General features: G+C 32.6%; 1 protein-coding gene across 6 annotated transcripts in view; it reads right to left on the bottom strand.

Moving 5' to 3' along the window:
- Positions 1-16,073, bottom strand: part of LOC143058336 (neurobeachin-like protein 1) — a 133,139-nt gene that overhangs the window by 103,516 nt on the left and 13,550 nt on the right. For 2 of the 6 annotated variants that reach the window (XM_076231809.1, XM_076231812.1), the window contains exons 7-13: positions 15,432-15,514; positions 13,838-14,017; positions 11,914-12,022; positions 9,927-10,033; positions 5,909-5,992; positions 4,065-4,163; positions 2,495-2,735 (exon numbers count right to left, since the gene is read on the bottom strand). In XM_076231809.1, coding sequence (XP_076087924.1) covers positions 2,495-2,735; positions 4,065-4,163; positions 5,909-5,992; positions 9,927-10,033; positions 11,914-12,022; positions 13,838-14,017; positions 15,432-15,514 — 903 coding nt within the window. Of the gene's footprint in view, positions 1-435; positions 465-1,594; positions 1,624-2,494; positions 2,736-4,064; positions 4,164-4,786; positions 4,862-5,116; positions 5,165-5,908; positions 5,993-9,926; positions 10,034-11,913; positions 12,023-13,837; positions 14,018-15,431; positions 15,515-16,073 lie in introns of those variants that run through there. The other 4 variants (XM_076231811.1, XM_076231810.1, XM_076231814.1 and 1 more) reach the window with 4 other exon arrangements.

Genomic DNA, 16,073 nt, shown 5'->3' with positions numbered 1-16,073 from the left:
GTAAAAATTTGTTAAAACTAGTAAAATTGGTATAATTGGTCACGTATAAAAATAATATTTAGAAAAGTTACTTATATAAGTAAATTTTAAAAAAGCCTCGTTTTCAACATTACTTATATAGGTAATTCAAAAAGTTACTTGTTTAAGTAATGCCCCTGACTGTTAAATACTATACATTATGACACTAAGACTTAAGATCAGACTACCTATAACTTACACTGATATCCTGGTGTCTAGGAGTTTACTCTGGATTCATTTATATTCGAGGGTACCAATCTTCGTTGATTGAGGAAAAACTTTCATTTTCCTAGATATCCAACAAAATAGTAATGAATCCACAGACTCATCATAGGATACCAGTATATGTTATAGGTATAATACATTCCAATTACCTAACATGTTTTTACCTATCTAACAATCAACTACTTGACCTACCAACAGCCTTAGTATTGATCTGTTTTAACCTAACTTCACATACAAACAGTCTTAGTATTGATCTGTTTTAACCTAACTTCACCTACCACCAGCATTAGTATTGATCTGTTTTAACCTAACTTCACATACCAACAGTCTCGGTATTGATCTGTTTTAACCTAACTTCACCTACCAACAGCCTTAGTATTGATCTGTTTTAACCTAACTTCACCTACCAACAGCCTTAGTATTGATCTGTTTTAACCTAACTTCACATACCAACAGTCTTAGTATTGATCTGTTTTAACCTAATTTCACCTACCAACAGCCTTAGTATTGATCTGTTTAACCTAACTTCACATACCAACAGTCTTAGTATTGATCTGTTTTAACCTAACTTCACATACCAACAGCCTTAGTATTGATCTGTTTTAACCTAATTTCACCTACCAACAGCCTTAGTATTGATCTGTTTTAACCTAACTTCACATACCAACAGTCTTAGTATTGATATGTTTTAACCTAACTTCACATACCAACAGTCTTAGTATTGATCTGTTTTAACCTAATTTCACCTACCAACAGCCTTAGTATTGATCTGTTTTAACTTAACTTCACATACCAACAGTCTTAGTATTGATCTGTTTTAACCTAACTTCACATACCAACAGCCTTAGTATTGATCTGTTTTAACCTAACTTCACATACCAACAGTCTTAGTATTGATCTGTTAAACCTAATTTCACCTACAAACAGCCTTAGTATTGATCTGTTTTAACCTTACTTGACCTACCAACAATCTTGGTATTGATCTGTTTCAACCTAACTTCACCTACCAACAGCCTTCGTATTGATCTGTTTTAACCTAACTTCACATACCAACAGCCTTATTATTGATCTGTTTTAACCTAACTTCACCTACGAACAGCCTTAGTATTGATCTGTTTTAACCTTACTTGACATACCAACAGCCTTAGTATTGATCTGTTTTAACCTTACTTGACATACCAACAGCATTAGTATTGATCTGTTTTAACCTAACTTCACCTACGAACAGCCTTAGTATTGATCTGTTTTAACCTAACTTCACCTACCAACAGCCTTCGTATTGATCTGTTTTAACCTTACTTGACATACCAACAGCCTTAGTATTGATCTGTTTTAACCTAACTTCACCTACCAACAGCCTTAGTATTGATCTGTTTTAACCTAACTTCACACACCAACAGTCTTAGTATTGATCTGTTTTAACCTAACTTCACATACCAACAGCCTTAGTATTGATCTGTTTTAACCTTACTTCACCTACCACCAGCATTAGTATTGATCTGTTTTAACCTAACTTCACATACCAACAGTCTCGGTATTGATCTGTTTTAACCTAACTTCACATACAAACAGTCTTAGTATTGATCTGTTTTAACCTAACTTCACCTACCAACAGCATTAGTATTGATCTGTTTTAACCTAACTTCACATACCAACAGTCTTGGTATTGATCTGTTTTAACCTAACTTCACCTACCACCAGCCTTAGTATTGATCTGTTTTAACCTAACTTCACCTACAAACAGCCTTAGTATTGATCTGTTTTAACCTAACTTCACATACCAACAGTCTTAGTATTGATCTGTTTTAACCTAACTTCACATACCAACAGTCTTAGTATTGATCTGTTTTAACCTAACTTCACATACCAAAAGCCTTAGTATTGATCTGTTTTAACCTAATTTCACCTACCAACAGCCTTAGTATTGATCTGTTTTCACCTAATTTCACCTACCAACAGCCTTAGTATTGATCTGTTTTAACCTAACTTCACATACCAACAGTCTTAGTATTGATCTGTTTTAACCTAACTTCACATACCAACAGTCTTAGTATTGATCTGTTTTAACCTAACTTCACATACCAAGTCTTAGCATTGATCTGTTTTAACCTAACTTCACATACCAACAGCCTTAGTATTGATCTGTTTTAATCAACTTCACATACCAACAGCCTTAGTATTGATCTGTTTAAACCTAACTTCACCTACGAACAGCCTTAGTATTGATCTGTTTTAACCTAACTTCACCTACCAACAGCTTTGGTATTGATCTGTTTTGACCTCTCTAGGACCTGTAGAATAGCACCAATCATTCCATCTCTGCAGCAATTCATTTTGTTGTAGGATTTAGCACAAAGAGTACCTAAACACTCTGACAACCACATCTGTAAGTCATGTGACTGTATATCTGGTAACCAGTGTAGTAACATAATAGCAGCCTGTGTATTGTGGACAACCAGATGTTTTGTACCGTCAAATTCTGTCTCTACAACCTGTTCAAACAACAAACATATTAATTAATGTTTTGTTTCTAACATCTATTTTTCTTTCTTACTTAATAACTAACTTGACTTCAAGATAATCCCCAAAGTTTCAGGAATACAAACTTAACATCAAAAGCAAAAGCAGAGATGTTAAAAAAGTATCTTCTTTATGAAATAACTGACCATCATCTATGACACAATCAACCACAAGTAGTAATTATTTCTGGACAGAAATTAAATAAACAAGGTGCAGTTGTCCGTGCAGTTGTCCACAAAAATTTAAACACCACTAACTAATTCCAAAATAACTAACCTTTCACTCGTTAAATGGGGCACTAGCAGTTAAATTCATGTTCACCAATTTTAATAAAATTCTCTCATATTTGAATTATAACAAACTAAAACATTTATCAAAACTATTAAAAGTCTAAAATAAACAATTAACAGGACACGGGCATGAATATACGTAGTTTTGTTTCGTGTGTATTTTAGTCTAAACACCATGTAATTAATTATCAAGTTGACCTCTAAAGTCATCCAATGACCATATTAGCGATGTAAACATAAATATAGATGTAAATAGATTAAGAGACTTGTGCTGTTGAATTATTCTATATTATAGATGAAAAATAATCGTTTTTACCTGTGTAAGAAAGATTTTTTGTGGATTTTGAGTCAATCAAAAGATTTACCTTTGTTTCACTTTCAATGTTGACATTCTTTTCCTTTAAATAACTTTACACATACAATTGATGTGTTATCCATCTCAAGCTAAGAGGTTAAATTGAAGTTCACATGAATATGGATTCAATGAGGTCGAATTATTCACTTGCAAGTGAATAATTCTTAATCAATGTTTTTTTTAGCTTATTTGACAAAAATGTACCATACTGTCTGCTAAAAGTAAATTATTATTTCACTATTTGCATTATATTAATGATTGAGCAAAAAAAAACTTGTAACGAGTGCCCCTTTAAGGTAATTTTTTCATTTTTTTGTACAGAACAACTTTTCCAGGCATATTGCATCAGCAATGTTATCAGCATAGTATATCATATTATTTACAAACTTATCTCAAAAATTTAAATTGATGATGTAATGTTATGAATTAGTTATTCATAAATTCATAAATGTATATGTTTGTTAGACCTTGATCTGTTGACTCCTGATGTCAGTCCAGACAAAGTTAGGTCAAACAAGCTGTGCAATATGTTTAACATATAACAAATTGATTGGTCACCAACTATTATTTGACTAGTAAATATTCTCAGAAAAATATGTAAAAGTGAGGAGAAAGATGATTATTTTTAGACTTCTGGTATACCGGATGTTACTCACTAAATTTAATACAGCTTTCAATAGATCTATGGAAGGCTGACCAAGACTTTTTAAAGCCTCCACAAACTTCACATAACCAACTCTTAAATGAAATCGTTCCTGAAAAATTTAACAATATAAAATGTCAAATATACAGAAGAAAAACTAACAAATTCTTTAAAGCCTTCATTGCTAATTATACATACACACTATTTACTAAGAGTGTTTGGACATATTCTGAGAATGAGAGAACAATTCAATTTTTGAGAAATATATTATACATGTACTGTTTTTTACTCAATCAAATTGCCAGATGGCATTTATTCTTGGATTATTCAATATTAAACATATGTTCATGTATGACACTGACATTAAGAATTAATTTGTTTGAATCATAAAAATAAAAATCTTATTTCCTTTCTGTTGTTTCATTTCTTTTTGTTTTTTGGGTGTAATTAACATGATTAATAAATTTAACAATAAAGTTAGATCTTGTATTAATCAGTCAATTTATAAGAAACCAGAACAATCAAGTTGCACAGTAATCAGATTACTGTAATGATTACTTCAGTCTTTATTTAAAAGCCAAAAAAGAGACATGAGTCTACAAACATTATCACTAACAGATCCTGACAGGACTGAGTTTATTACTCCCAACACTGACACGAGTCTACAAACCTTATCACTAACAGAACTGACAGGACTGAGTTCATTACTCCCAACACTGACACGAGTCTACAAACCTTAGCACTAACAGATCCTGACAGGACTGAGTTCATTACTCCCAACACTGACACAAGTCTACAAACCTTAGCACTAACAGATCCTGACAGGACTGAGTTCATTACTCCCAACACTGACACGAGTCTACAAACCTTAGCATTAACAGATCCTGACAGGACTGAGTTCATTACTCCCAACACTGACACAAGTCTACAAACCTTAGCACTAACAGATCCTGACTGGACTGAGTTCATTACTCCCAACACTGACATGAGTCTACAAACCTTAGCACTAACAGATCCTGACAGGACTGAGTTCATTACTCCCAACACTGACACAAGTCTACAAACCTTAGCACTAACAGATCCTGACAGGACTGAGTTCATTACTCCCAACACTGACATGAGTCTACAAACCTTATCACTAACAGATCCTGACAGACCTGAGTTCATTACTCCCAACACTGAGATGAGTCTACAAACCTTAGCACTAACAGATCCTGACAGGACTGAGTTCATTACACCCAACACTGACACAAGTCTACAAACCTTAGCACTAACAGATCCTGACAGGACTGAGTTCATTACTCCCAACACTGACATGAGTCTACAAACCTTAGCACTAACAGATCCTGACAGGACTGAGTTGATTACTCCCAACACTGACACAAGTCTACAAACCTTAGCACTAACAGATCCTGACAGGACTGAGTTCATTACTCCCAACACTGACATGAGTCTACAAACCTTAGCACTAACAGATCCTGACAGGACTGAGTTGATTACTCCCAACACTGACACAAGTCTACAAACCTTAGCACTAACAGATCCTGACAGGACTGAGTTCATTACTCCCAACACTGACATAAGTCTACAAACCTTAGCACTAACAGATCCTGACAGGACTGAGTTGATTACTCCCAACACTGACATGAGTCTACAAACCTTGGCACTAACAGATCCTGACAGGACTGAGTTGATTATTACCAACACTGACACGAGTCTACAAACCTTAGCACTAACAGATCCTGACAGGACTGAGTTGATTACTCCCAACACTGACACAAGTCTACAAACCTTAGCACTAACAGATCCTGACAGAACCGAGTTCATTACTCCCAACACTGACATGAGTCTACAAACCTTAGCACTAACAGATCCTGACAGGACTGAGTTCATTACTCCTAACACTGACATTGCTAAAGTCTGGCCTTCACTACCTGTTAACTAAAATGCAAAAAAAAAATGTTAACTTTCCTATACATGTATCATCAAATATTGAAAATATGTTTATTGCTCAAGAGATTTAAATATAAACCAAAATATTAATGTATAGGTGCTCAAACAGCCTGACAACCTTCATCCTCTAAAAACTGAAGTACATGTACATTCTAACTAAGTAAAAATTAAAAAATTAAAATTAAATAAAACACTGTAAAATTTTAAGGATTTTTCTTGCTTCATCTTTCATGTTTTATATTGGCAAATTTCCAATGAAGTTATTTACATAAAGTTATTGGCAAATAAAAATAGAAAATGACATCATAGTCATGTCTGGCAAATTTCCAACATATATTATCTAAAAATATTTTAGATAAGATAAGGAAAAAAAACCTTCATCAGCAACATTTTATATTGGCAAATTTCCAATGAAGTTATTTACATAAAGTTATTGGCAAATAAAAATAGAAAATGACATCATAGTCATGTCTGGCAAATGTCCAACATACATCATCTAAAAACATTTTAGATAAGATAAGGAAAAAAAGCTTCATCAGCAACATTTTATATTGGCAAATTTCCAATGAAGTTATTTACATAAAGTTATTGGCAAATAAAAATAGAAAATGACATCATAGTCATGTCTGGCAAATTTCCAACATATATTATCAACTACTATTCTATACAAAGAAAGATAACTCCAATTGAAAATTAATTGCTATTGCACAATATTGTGCAATTAGATATTTCTTGCTATTGTGCAATACTGTGCAATTGAAAATTTCTTGCTATTGCACAATACTTGATATGGAATCCTGATTTGGACCAACCTGAAACTGGACCCATAATCAAAAATCAAAGTACATGTTTAGATAAAGCATATCAAATAAGCCCAAGAATTTAATTTTTGTTAAAATCAAACTTAGTTTAATTTTGGACCCTTTGGACCTTAATATAGACCAATTTGAAAACTGGACCAAAAATTAAGAATCTACATACACAGTTAGATTTGGCATATCAAAGAACCCATTTATTCAATTTTTGATGAAATCAAACAAAGTTTAATTTTGGACCCCCATTTGGACCAACTTGAAAACTAGGCCAATAATTAAAAATCTAAGTACATTTTTAAATTCAGCATATCAAAGAACCCCAAGGATTCAATTTTTGTTAAAATCAAACTAAGTTTAATTTTGGACCCTTTGGACCTTAATGTAGACCAATTTGAAAACGGGAGCAAAAATTAAGAATCTACATACATAGTTAGATTCAGCATATCAAAGAACCCCAATTATTCAATTTTTGATGAAATCACACAAAGTTCAATTTTGGACCCTTTGGGCCCCTTATTCCTAAACTGTTGGGACCAAAACTCCCAAAATCAAACCCAACCTTCCTTTTATGGTCATAAACCTTGTGTTTAAATTTCATAGATTTCTATTTACTTATACTAAAGTTATGGTGCAAAAACCAAAAAAAATGCTTATTTGGTCCCCTTTTTGGCCCCTAATTCATAAACTGTTGTGACCTCAACTCCAAAAATCAATCCCAATCTTCCTTTTGTGGTCATAAACCTTGTGTTTAAATTTCTTTGATTTCTATTTACTTATACTAAAGTTATTGTGCGAAAACCAAAAATAATGCTTATTTGGGCCCTTTTTTGGCCCTTAATTCCTAAACTGTTGGACCAAAACTCCCAAAGACAATCCCAACCGTCCTTTTGTGGTCATAAACCTTGTGTCAAAATTTCATAGATTTCTATTCACTTAAACTAAAGTTATAGTGCGAAAACCAAGAAAATGCTTATTTGGGCCCTTTTTGGCCCCTAATTCCTAAAATGTTGGGACCCCAACTCCCAAAATCAATCCCAACCTTCCTTTTGTGGTCATAAACCTTGTATGAAAATTTCATTGATTTCTATTCACTTTTACTAAAGTTAGAGTGCGAAAACTAAAAGTATTCTGACGACGACGACGACGACGACGACGACGCAAGACGACGACGATGACGCCAACGTGATAGCAATATACGACCAAAAAATTAAAATTTTTGCGGTCGTATAAAAAGGGTAGTTCAGTCTACTAAAGCCATACCTGTCAAGTGACCCGTTTTCTGCGGGTGTGACCCGAGATTTTCACAATTCTGGGGAATCACCCGGAACACCCGCCGGGTCATTGAAATAACCCGGGAATTCTGAAAATGACGCGATTTCACCCGTATTTCTTAGCCTTGAGATTGATTTCATAAGTAATATTTCTTTGAAATATCGTCAAATTCGTAATTCTTCCATGAACAGGAAGATCATCTAGCTATTTAAACTGTCAAATTAAGTGACCCATTAAGTGCATGGCTTCACTTGACAGCTTTGGTGTCAAACACACTGTTAATTAACACCAATTACCTTAGCTTTAGGTTGTAAATAAATTGCATTATTGGTGTGTAAACAAACATATTTCAACTAGACAGTTACTTCCCCTTATTTGTAACCATTCAAAATTATTCCTTATATTTAAGTTTTATGGGTGAAAAAGATTAAATCATGAAAATATAAAATTTAAATACATATTGAAAAATAACTTTTCATTATTTTTAGACCTTTATACAATTTAAAAAAAAAAATTGTAAAATATATTTTACATTTATACTTCCTTTAACTGTATTACTATATTTTATTATATAGTCTAATTTCCTCTTAAAGTATTTGTTGATATTTTTTAAGGCTGCATAGCCAGTGTCTCAAACATTTAAAATCCCCTCTTAGTATACAAATCCTTGCTAATTATAACAATAAGTAAAGAATGCAAGACTGTGACACACAAATTTATAAAATTCTTTGAAAGTGCAATGAAATAATAATTAATAGGATTTAAAATGAATTAACCAAGTGAACATGCATTGATGTTTTGGTATCTTTGATATACATTATAAGAAAATGTACCATAAATACTGAAATTTAGCTCGAAAAAGTTCGTACGCGTTATGACCTGAGATTTGATGCTTCAATGCAGGTCATGACCTGCATTTTCATCGTCACAGGTTGACAGGTATGACTAAAGCAGCCGAAGCGTTAAGTTTACAAGAGGGTTTGGAAACCGCATTATATTTTCAGAAAATAGTAGAAGACATATGTGGAGAACAGATACCTATAACAGCCTTCATCGATAACAAAGGTGCCACTGAGGCAATTAAATCCACAAAATTGGTTGAAGATAAAAGGCTTAGAATTGACATTGCATCTATATCTGAAATGATTCAAGAAATTGTGTTGAAATTAAATGGTGTCCAGGAAAAGTTCAGCTTGCAAATTCTATGACCAAAAGAGGGGCATCTGGAATTTACCTTTTAATGTGCTGCAGAAAGGACAAATGCCAGAAGAATTTGTGTGAAAAACAATAAGACAATTTTACTTTTGCATTTTTTAATCTTTGTTTGCCGAAAAGGGGCAGAATAATCCCTGTGATCTGAGGACAGTCTGATCCAATGACGATTGTTACAAAAGAAGACATTTTAATTAATGTTGATGATCAATTCAATGTACAAAGAATTTAACTCTAGTGACTTTGTAAAGAACTCTTTTGCTTCAAAGATGCTTGTGGTCTCTTCAATATATATAATGGTGTAATTAACATGTGTTAACAGGGAGGAGGAAAGAGGGTGTTATTTCTATTTGTTTCCATCCGATGAGTTAAGCTATTTGCAAGTAATTTTTATAGTTTGTTCTTATGTTGTACTGTTTCATCACCTTTTCAGGATAGGGGAGGGTTGGGGATCCCGCCAACATGTTTAACCCTACCATAAATTGGCATAATCTATGTGTGACTGTTCCAAGTCAGAAGCTTGTAGTTCAGTGGGTGTCATTGGTTGATGTTTGACTGTTTCATTCACATTTCCTGAACATTCCCCATATATCTTCCCTTTTTACTATATTTGGTAAACTCACAGCAGTTTTCTGTAGCAAGGAAATAAATGCATCAAATGTTCCCCCACTGACCATTATAACTTGTAAGGAACTTTTGTCCTGACATGACAGCATTTCATTTATAGCACCTAAAATGTAAAAATCTATTATACAAGGTATGCAGTTCAGGTTTACTCTTAAAGTTTACCTAGCACAATTTAGACTTAACAGTTATCAGTTTGCTAGCATAATTTAGACTTAACAGTTATCAGTTTGCTAGCATAATTTAGACTTAACTTTACCATCAAATTTAAAAGAAAATAGAAACTGACTGTCTTCCAGGAATAGTGAGATAATTTTCTTAGATAACATAGAACACTTTCATTCATTAATTATCAATTTTTTTATTTTATTTTTTTTATCTAAACTGAAATATTTTCCATTGTGTGCAACTTGTGATCCTACATCCTGTCCATTCTTATATTTTGGCCTGGCACAGGTTCAAACTTTTCTCAAACTGGTAATGAATTCTTTACAAGAAAATACCTTCACATATTTTATGATGGTATAATACTAAACCCATAACAGGTGGGATTGTGCCTGATATTCATGTGATGAAGACATAATCTTTCAATCAGTTAAATTGAGGTTGGAGCTGTTGTTATTTATGTTTTAATGTCATTTTGTTATTTTCTTTTGTTACGTCTTCAGACATCAAACTAGGACTTCTCTTGAACTGAATTTTTATGTGTGTATTGTTATGCAGGGAGGGTTGATATCTAAAAAAAACTTGTTTAACCCCACCACATTTTTGCGCCTTTCCCCATCAGGAGCCTCTGGCCTTTGCTAGTCTTGCATGATTTTCAATTTTAGTTTCTTGTGTATAATTTGGAGTTTAGTATGGCGTCCATTATCACTGTACTAGTAGAGATATTTGTTAAGGTGCAAGCTGAAGAAAGCCTCCAGGTGCGGAAGTTTCTCTCTGCGTTGAAGACCCATTGGTGACTTTCTGTTGTTGTCTGTTCTATGGTCGGGTTGTTGTCTTTTTGACACATTCCCCATTTCTATTCTCAATTTTATGATTGAAGTTTTAGTCTGAGAAAACATAGTTTATTTATTAGTTGATCTTTGAACAAGCGTGTTTAACCCTGCTTCATTCACTAGTGTATTTTCTGAGCCCGTGGAGTCTGTAGTCCGTACTTGTTTTTGGTTGACATCTGCCGTAATGGTTTTTTGTATAATGTTATTTGTTTCAAAATTGTTTCCTTGTCCCTCTATAGCTTACTTTACAGTATGGGATTTGCTCCTTGTTGAAGACTATATTTATTAGTTTTGTTCCTAGTTGAAGGTCATACAGTGAACTGTAGACTACTAGTTACTAATCACCTTGACCTTAATGGACATTTTCTCATTTGCGATCATACCACACCTTCTTATTTTCATATTTCAAAAAAGGTAATCTCATTTTGACATCAGAGTCTTTTAAGCTTCACTTTAATTTAAAATGAAAAATATCACTGTTGAAATGGAAAAATATTTTGTTTAAATAACTTGTTGCTAATTTGTATCTGAAAAATTTAAATTATAAGAGTAGTTTGTCATACAAGCAGGATGTAAGAGCCCAAATTTTGCCTAAAATTGAAGTTGAATGTATTAGTAAAATTAAAATTAGAATGCAAATGAGGAATGTGTCAAAGAAACAACAACCCAACCATAGAGCAGAAAACAGCCAAAGGTCACCAATGGGTCTTCAACACGGCAAACTATTAGTATCTGTATTACTGTACATTTTTAACTTTATAACGTTTGATTTTTGTGTATTAGTAACTGTATTACAGTTGATTTTAGTGAGAGAAATATACATGATATGTAGGTGAATATTGAAACTGTAAGGTGTTACAAATATTATCATGTAGACTATTTTCAAAAGATACCCTAAATACAACATTCTTTGGACTTCTTATAAATGATTACAAATAACTTGATATATTTCAAGACCAACAAATTATTAATAGGTAAATAAACAAACCAATCATAGCTAACTGTATGTGTGTTTCTTGTTCATCCTGTGGTTCATCTTCTTTCTTTAACAATATCTTTATATAATCCTCCATTACATGGGACACCTCTACCTGTCTCTGTAATTAATTTCAATATTCATACAAATATATTCATATGTACACTAGTCTCTCATCCTTAGTGAATGGAATATTGGATAGAATTGAATGTTTTTTATGTGTGTACGTTATAGAGAAACTATAAACTAGAACTTTAGTTCAGATCATTTCAATTCTATCAACAAAAACCTGAATGAACCTCAACTTAGACACATGAATTTTTAATTAGTTGTTGTTAGTTTTCAACTAGCTTTCTACTTTGTCTTCATCCGACTTGCCAATGTTGGTCGTCCGTTTGGCTGTGCAGGATGTATAAATACGTAGTCATGTCTGGTCAAAATGGGGACATTTAATCTTATGCCTAGTTGTAGAGAGAATGCCACTCTTTGGGGAGTTCGTAGATGGTCTACTGAAAGGCAAAGTTTCTGCTCCTTTCCGATAATCCCTCATTTTCCAATGCATGGCATTTTCAAATTTCCAGAACTTTGTCCTGTACAACACCTATTACAGGCCTAAGCTCCCTGTTGTGTTATTGTAAATAATCAATTTATTTTTTTTTGTTCTAAACTTGCATCAATATTTTACACTGGATGTTTAAAAATCAATCTATCAACTAGCTTCCAGTAGTTTTGAGTACTCTCAGATCTACGTTTAATGACCACAATTATTCAAATTCCTAAGCAGGTAGAAATTTTACAGTAGAGCTGGATATAAAGAAATACGAATTTCTTGAATTTTGTTACGTTAGTATAAACAGAACAGAACTTTTGCATTAGGCATTGACTATGTGTGTATATGTTTGTGTGGCTAGGGTGAAGGTTTATGAATCAAAAGATTGATGGTTGATGTCTTTCTAGCCAAAAGGATAGTGTTATTATATAGTAATATCAGTGTTTACGTGCACATGCCTATTTTATTTGATTTTCCAATTGTACTGCGTTATTAAATTCACAATTCAGATGTTATGGTAAATTATTCACCATGTATATTATAATTATCATGATTAAATAACCAGAAAATTTAATATTTTTGTGCATAAAATTTTGCAGCCAAAACGATGAAATCCGTTTTACGAGCGGCCCCCAGACCCCCTGCCGATTTGTGTCTACAGTTGAATGAATACCTAGCTACGCCCCTGTCATCTTTTCAAGTTTATAAAAAAAAAATGCAATTTTTTGTTCTTGTTTATATAATTATCAGATGGATGAAACTTCACCCATCTTCAAAAAACATATTACGTAATACTATAAGTTATGCAGCATAGAAGCTACCAACATAATATACTGCTTACACACAAAAGCTCAGCATATAGAGTGAAAAGAAGATTTATTACTTTAGCATCAACTCAATGTCGAACAATTTGTGCATTTTGCATGATTCCAGGAGTACATAAACTGTATAAAACTAAACGTTGGTACGAAATCACAAAATGATAAACTAACAATAATTGTAAAGGTTAAAAATATTTAGTTAAAGTTTGTATCTGAATATTATGAAACAACCACTTTAATTTCCCACTTGATTCATTTATCATCTGGGTCTGACCCATTTTTGAGGATTGAGTAAAAATTGCAATTTTCATCAATATTGTATTTTGTTCTATGTTAAAAGTCTGCATAACAAGCCTAAAGAAATTTTGTTCAACAGTACTTTTACCAATGAAATCCACAAAATTTTATATCTCACAAATCATACTGAATCCATGAAAACTTTGTGTTTGTAAAACTTTTACGAAAGCCATGCTTGAAATACAACCGTTATCCCTTAATTTCAGTTTTTATAAAAAGCAGATATATTTGGGTTTTTTTCCTGCACCATAGTTTGTATAACTTGTACCTGGTCAATACTGGCTAAGTTGATGACATGTACCATACATATAATACATTTCAGTACCAAATCCTTTATACAGAACAACTCCTGGCGTAATTCATTGGTCGGCCCAGTCACATGATCTGCTGATAACATTTTGAGTAACACCTCTAAAGTAGCAGGAGTTATCACCTTCAATGCATTATTCTACAATAAGATAGTTGAACCATGTAATGTATAGGATTAACTATTACTTATGTGTGCCATTTATATTATTTATTTACAACATTTTTATGTATTCTGTAATTGGAAGACCTTACATTGTAATAATAATGTTAAGCCTTCCTATAAAGTCATCTTAACATATGAAAATACATATTCTTATGAATACACTGCTGCTATCCAGTGTGATATTCTAAAAAAGCACTGCAGTTAATGTTTTGTTCATTTATTTTATTTTAGTAATTCACTATCATCTTATTAGTTCAGAAATAGTATATACATTACTTGATAGTAATCTATTCTGCAAGTGTACATGTGAGTATATCACAGATTGCAAATGTGTAGAATTTTGTAATTGAATGTCAGTGTATATTCAGGAAACTGCCAAGGTATATATGTTTTTATACCAAATTGAAACCTCGAAAACATTGTCATAACACCTGTTACTATGTGACGTAGGGGCTCAAGGGAATAAACTCTTAGACGGGAATGACGCAGTATATACCCTGTCTAAGACCTGAATAACATATAATACTTTCATTCCAGTGTGTAGAACTTCTAGTATATGACATTCTATATACCTATGTAAACACATGTATAAACGTGTACTATATGTATATAAGTGACATTCTTTATATCTATGTAAACACATGTATAAACGTGTACTATATGTATATAAGTGACATTCTTTATATCTATGTAAACACATGTATAAACGTGTACTATATGTATATAAGTGACATTCTTTATATCTATGTAAACGCATGTATAAACGTGTACTATATGTATATAAGTGACATTCTTAATATCTATGTTAACACATGTATAAACGTGTACTATATGTATATAAATGACATTCTTTATATCTATGTAAACACATGTATAAACGAGTACTATATGGTCCGAGAACACAATTAATTCGTAGTGCATTTCTTTTAGAACATAAATGAAAATTAAAAAAATCCCACCTGCGCTTTCTCAATGAAATTTTTACAGTGTGTTGTACTACTTTTGGGACAAATTATATCAAAATTATAGAAAACTTCATCAGCTCTAACTCAAAATATGAACAATTTTATGTTTAGGGTGTCTTGAAATCTTTTGACAGCTTCCTAAGTGCTAATTTTTAACCTTTTCCAGCTGGACCAAATCACTACTTCCCTTTAAAATTCTGGACCCAAATTTTTTTACAGTGTAATTTCATCCCCCTACTTTCAATTTGAGGCATAAAACATGGAGAAATAAATTTGGAAGGGGTATGAAAAATATTGGCAGGTAACCCACTGTCAACACTAGGGACTATATTCGTGAACAACGACCATTTGTATATAAGTGACATTCTTTATATCTATATAAACACATGTATAAACGTGTACTACATGTATATGTATATAAATACCTGTGAACCACACATGATAGCACCAAACATGTGTAGGAGACGAATTCTCAAATCAAATGGCAAATGGCCCCTATCAAAACAATCTGAAAATACAAAGTATTTATTTGATAAATGTCATTTTATTCTAAACTTAAGATTTAAACTGAGGTTATAGTTCTAAGGAATAATTTATTGAACTGATAATTTATTAATTTGCAATGGGCTACCAATATTGATGAATTTCTTGTGGATTCATTTTTATTCGTTGGATAACATTTTTCATTGATTTCGTGGGTACAAGTGAACCAAGAATTCAAATGTTCAACGAAATTACAAATTTTCTATGGCTTTGTATGCACCAATTGGCAAAACCATGAAATCAACTATCCACATATATGCAAGTTTTCATCAATCCACGAAAATTGATACCCACAAAAATAAATGAATCCCCAGTAAAAAGACATTTGCAAAACAAAACATGCCTTGAACGATTCCTACTTAGTGGTCAACATTTTCTGTTTTTCTTCTCTAAAGAACTTCAATCAATCAATGCTTTTTCACATTCCAACTTAACCAAATCATTGCCAGACAAATGTAAGAGTAATGTTTGCTGTACATAAACTCCCAATTAACATGTTTAGTCAAATGGATAAATTGTCCATG

The sequence above is a fragment of the Mytilus galloprovincialis genome, chromosome 14 (genome assembly GCF_965363235.1).
Source record: "Mytilus galloprovincialis chromosome 14, xbMytGall1.hap1.1, whole genome shotgun sequence".
Classification (NCBI taxonomy): domain Eukaryota; kingdom Metazoa; phylum Mollusca; class Bivalvia; order Mytilida; family Mytilidae; genus Mytilus; species Mytilus galloprovincialis.
The sequence above is the reverse complement of the archived record's forward strand: the minus strand, read 5'-3'. Positions and strand labels throughout refer to the sequence as shown.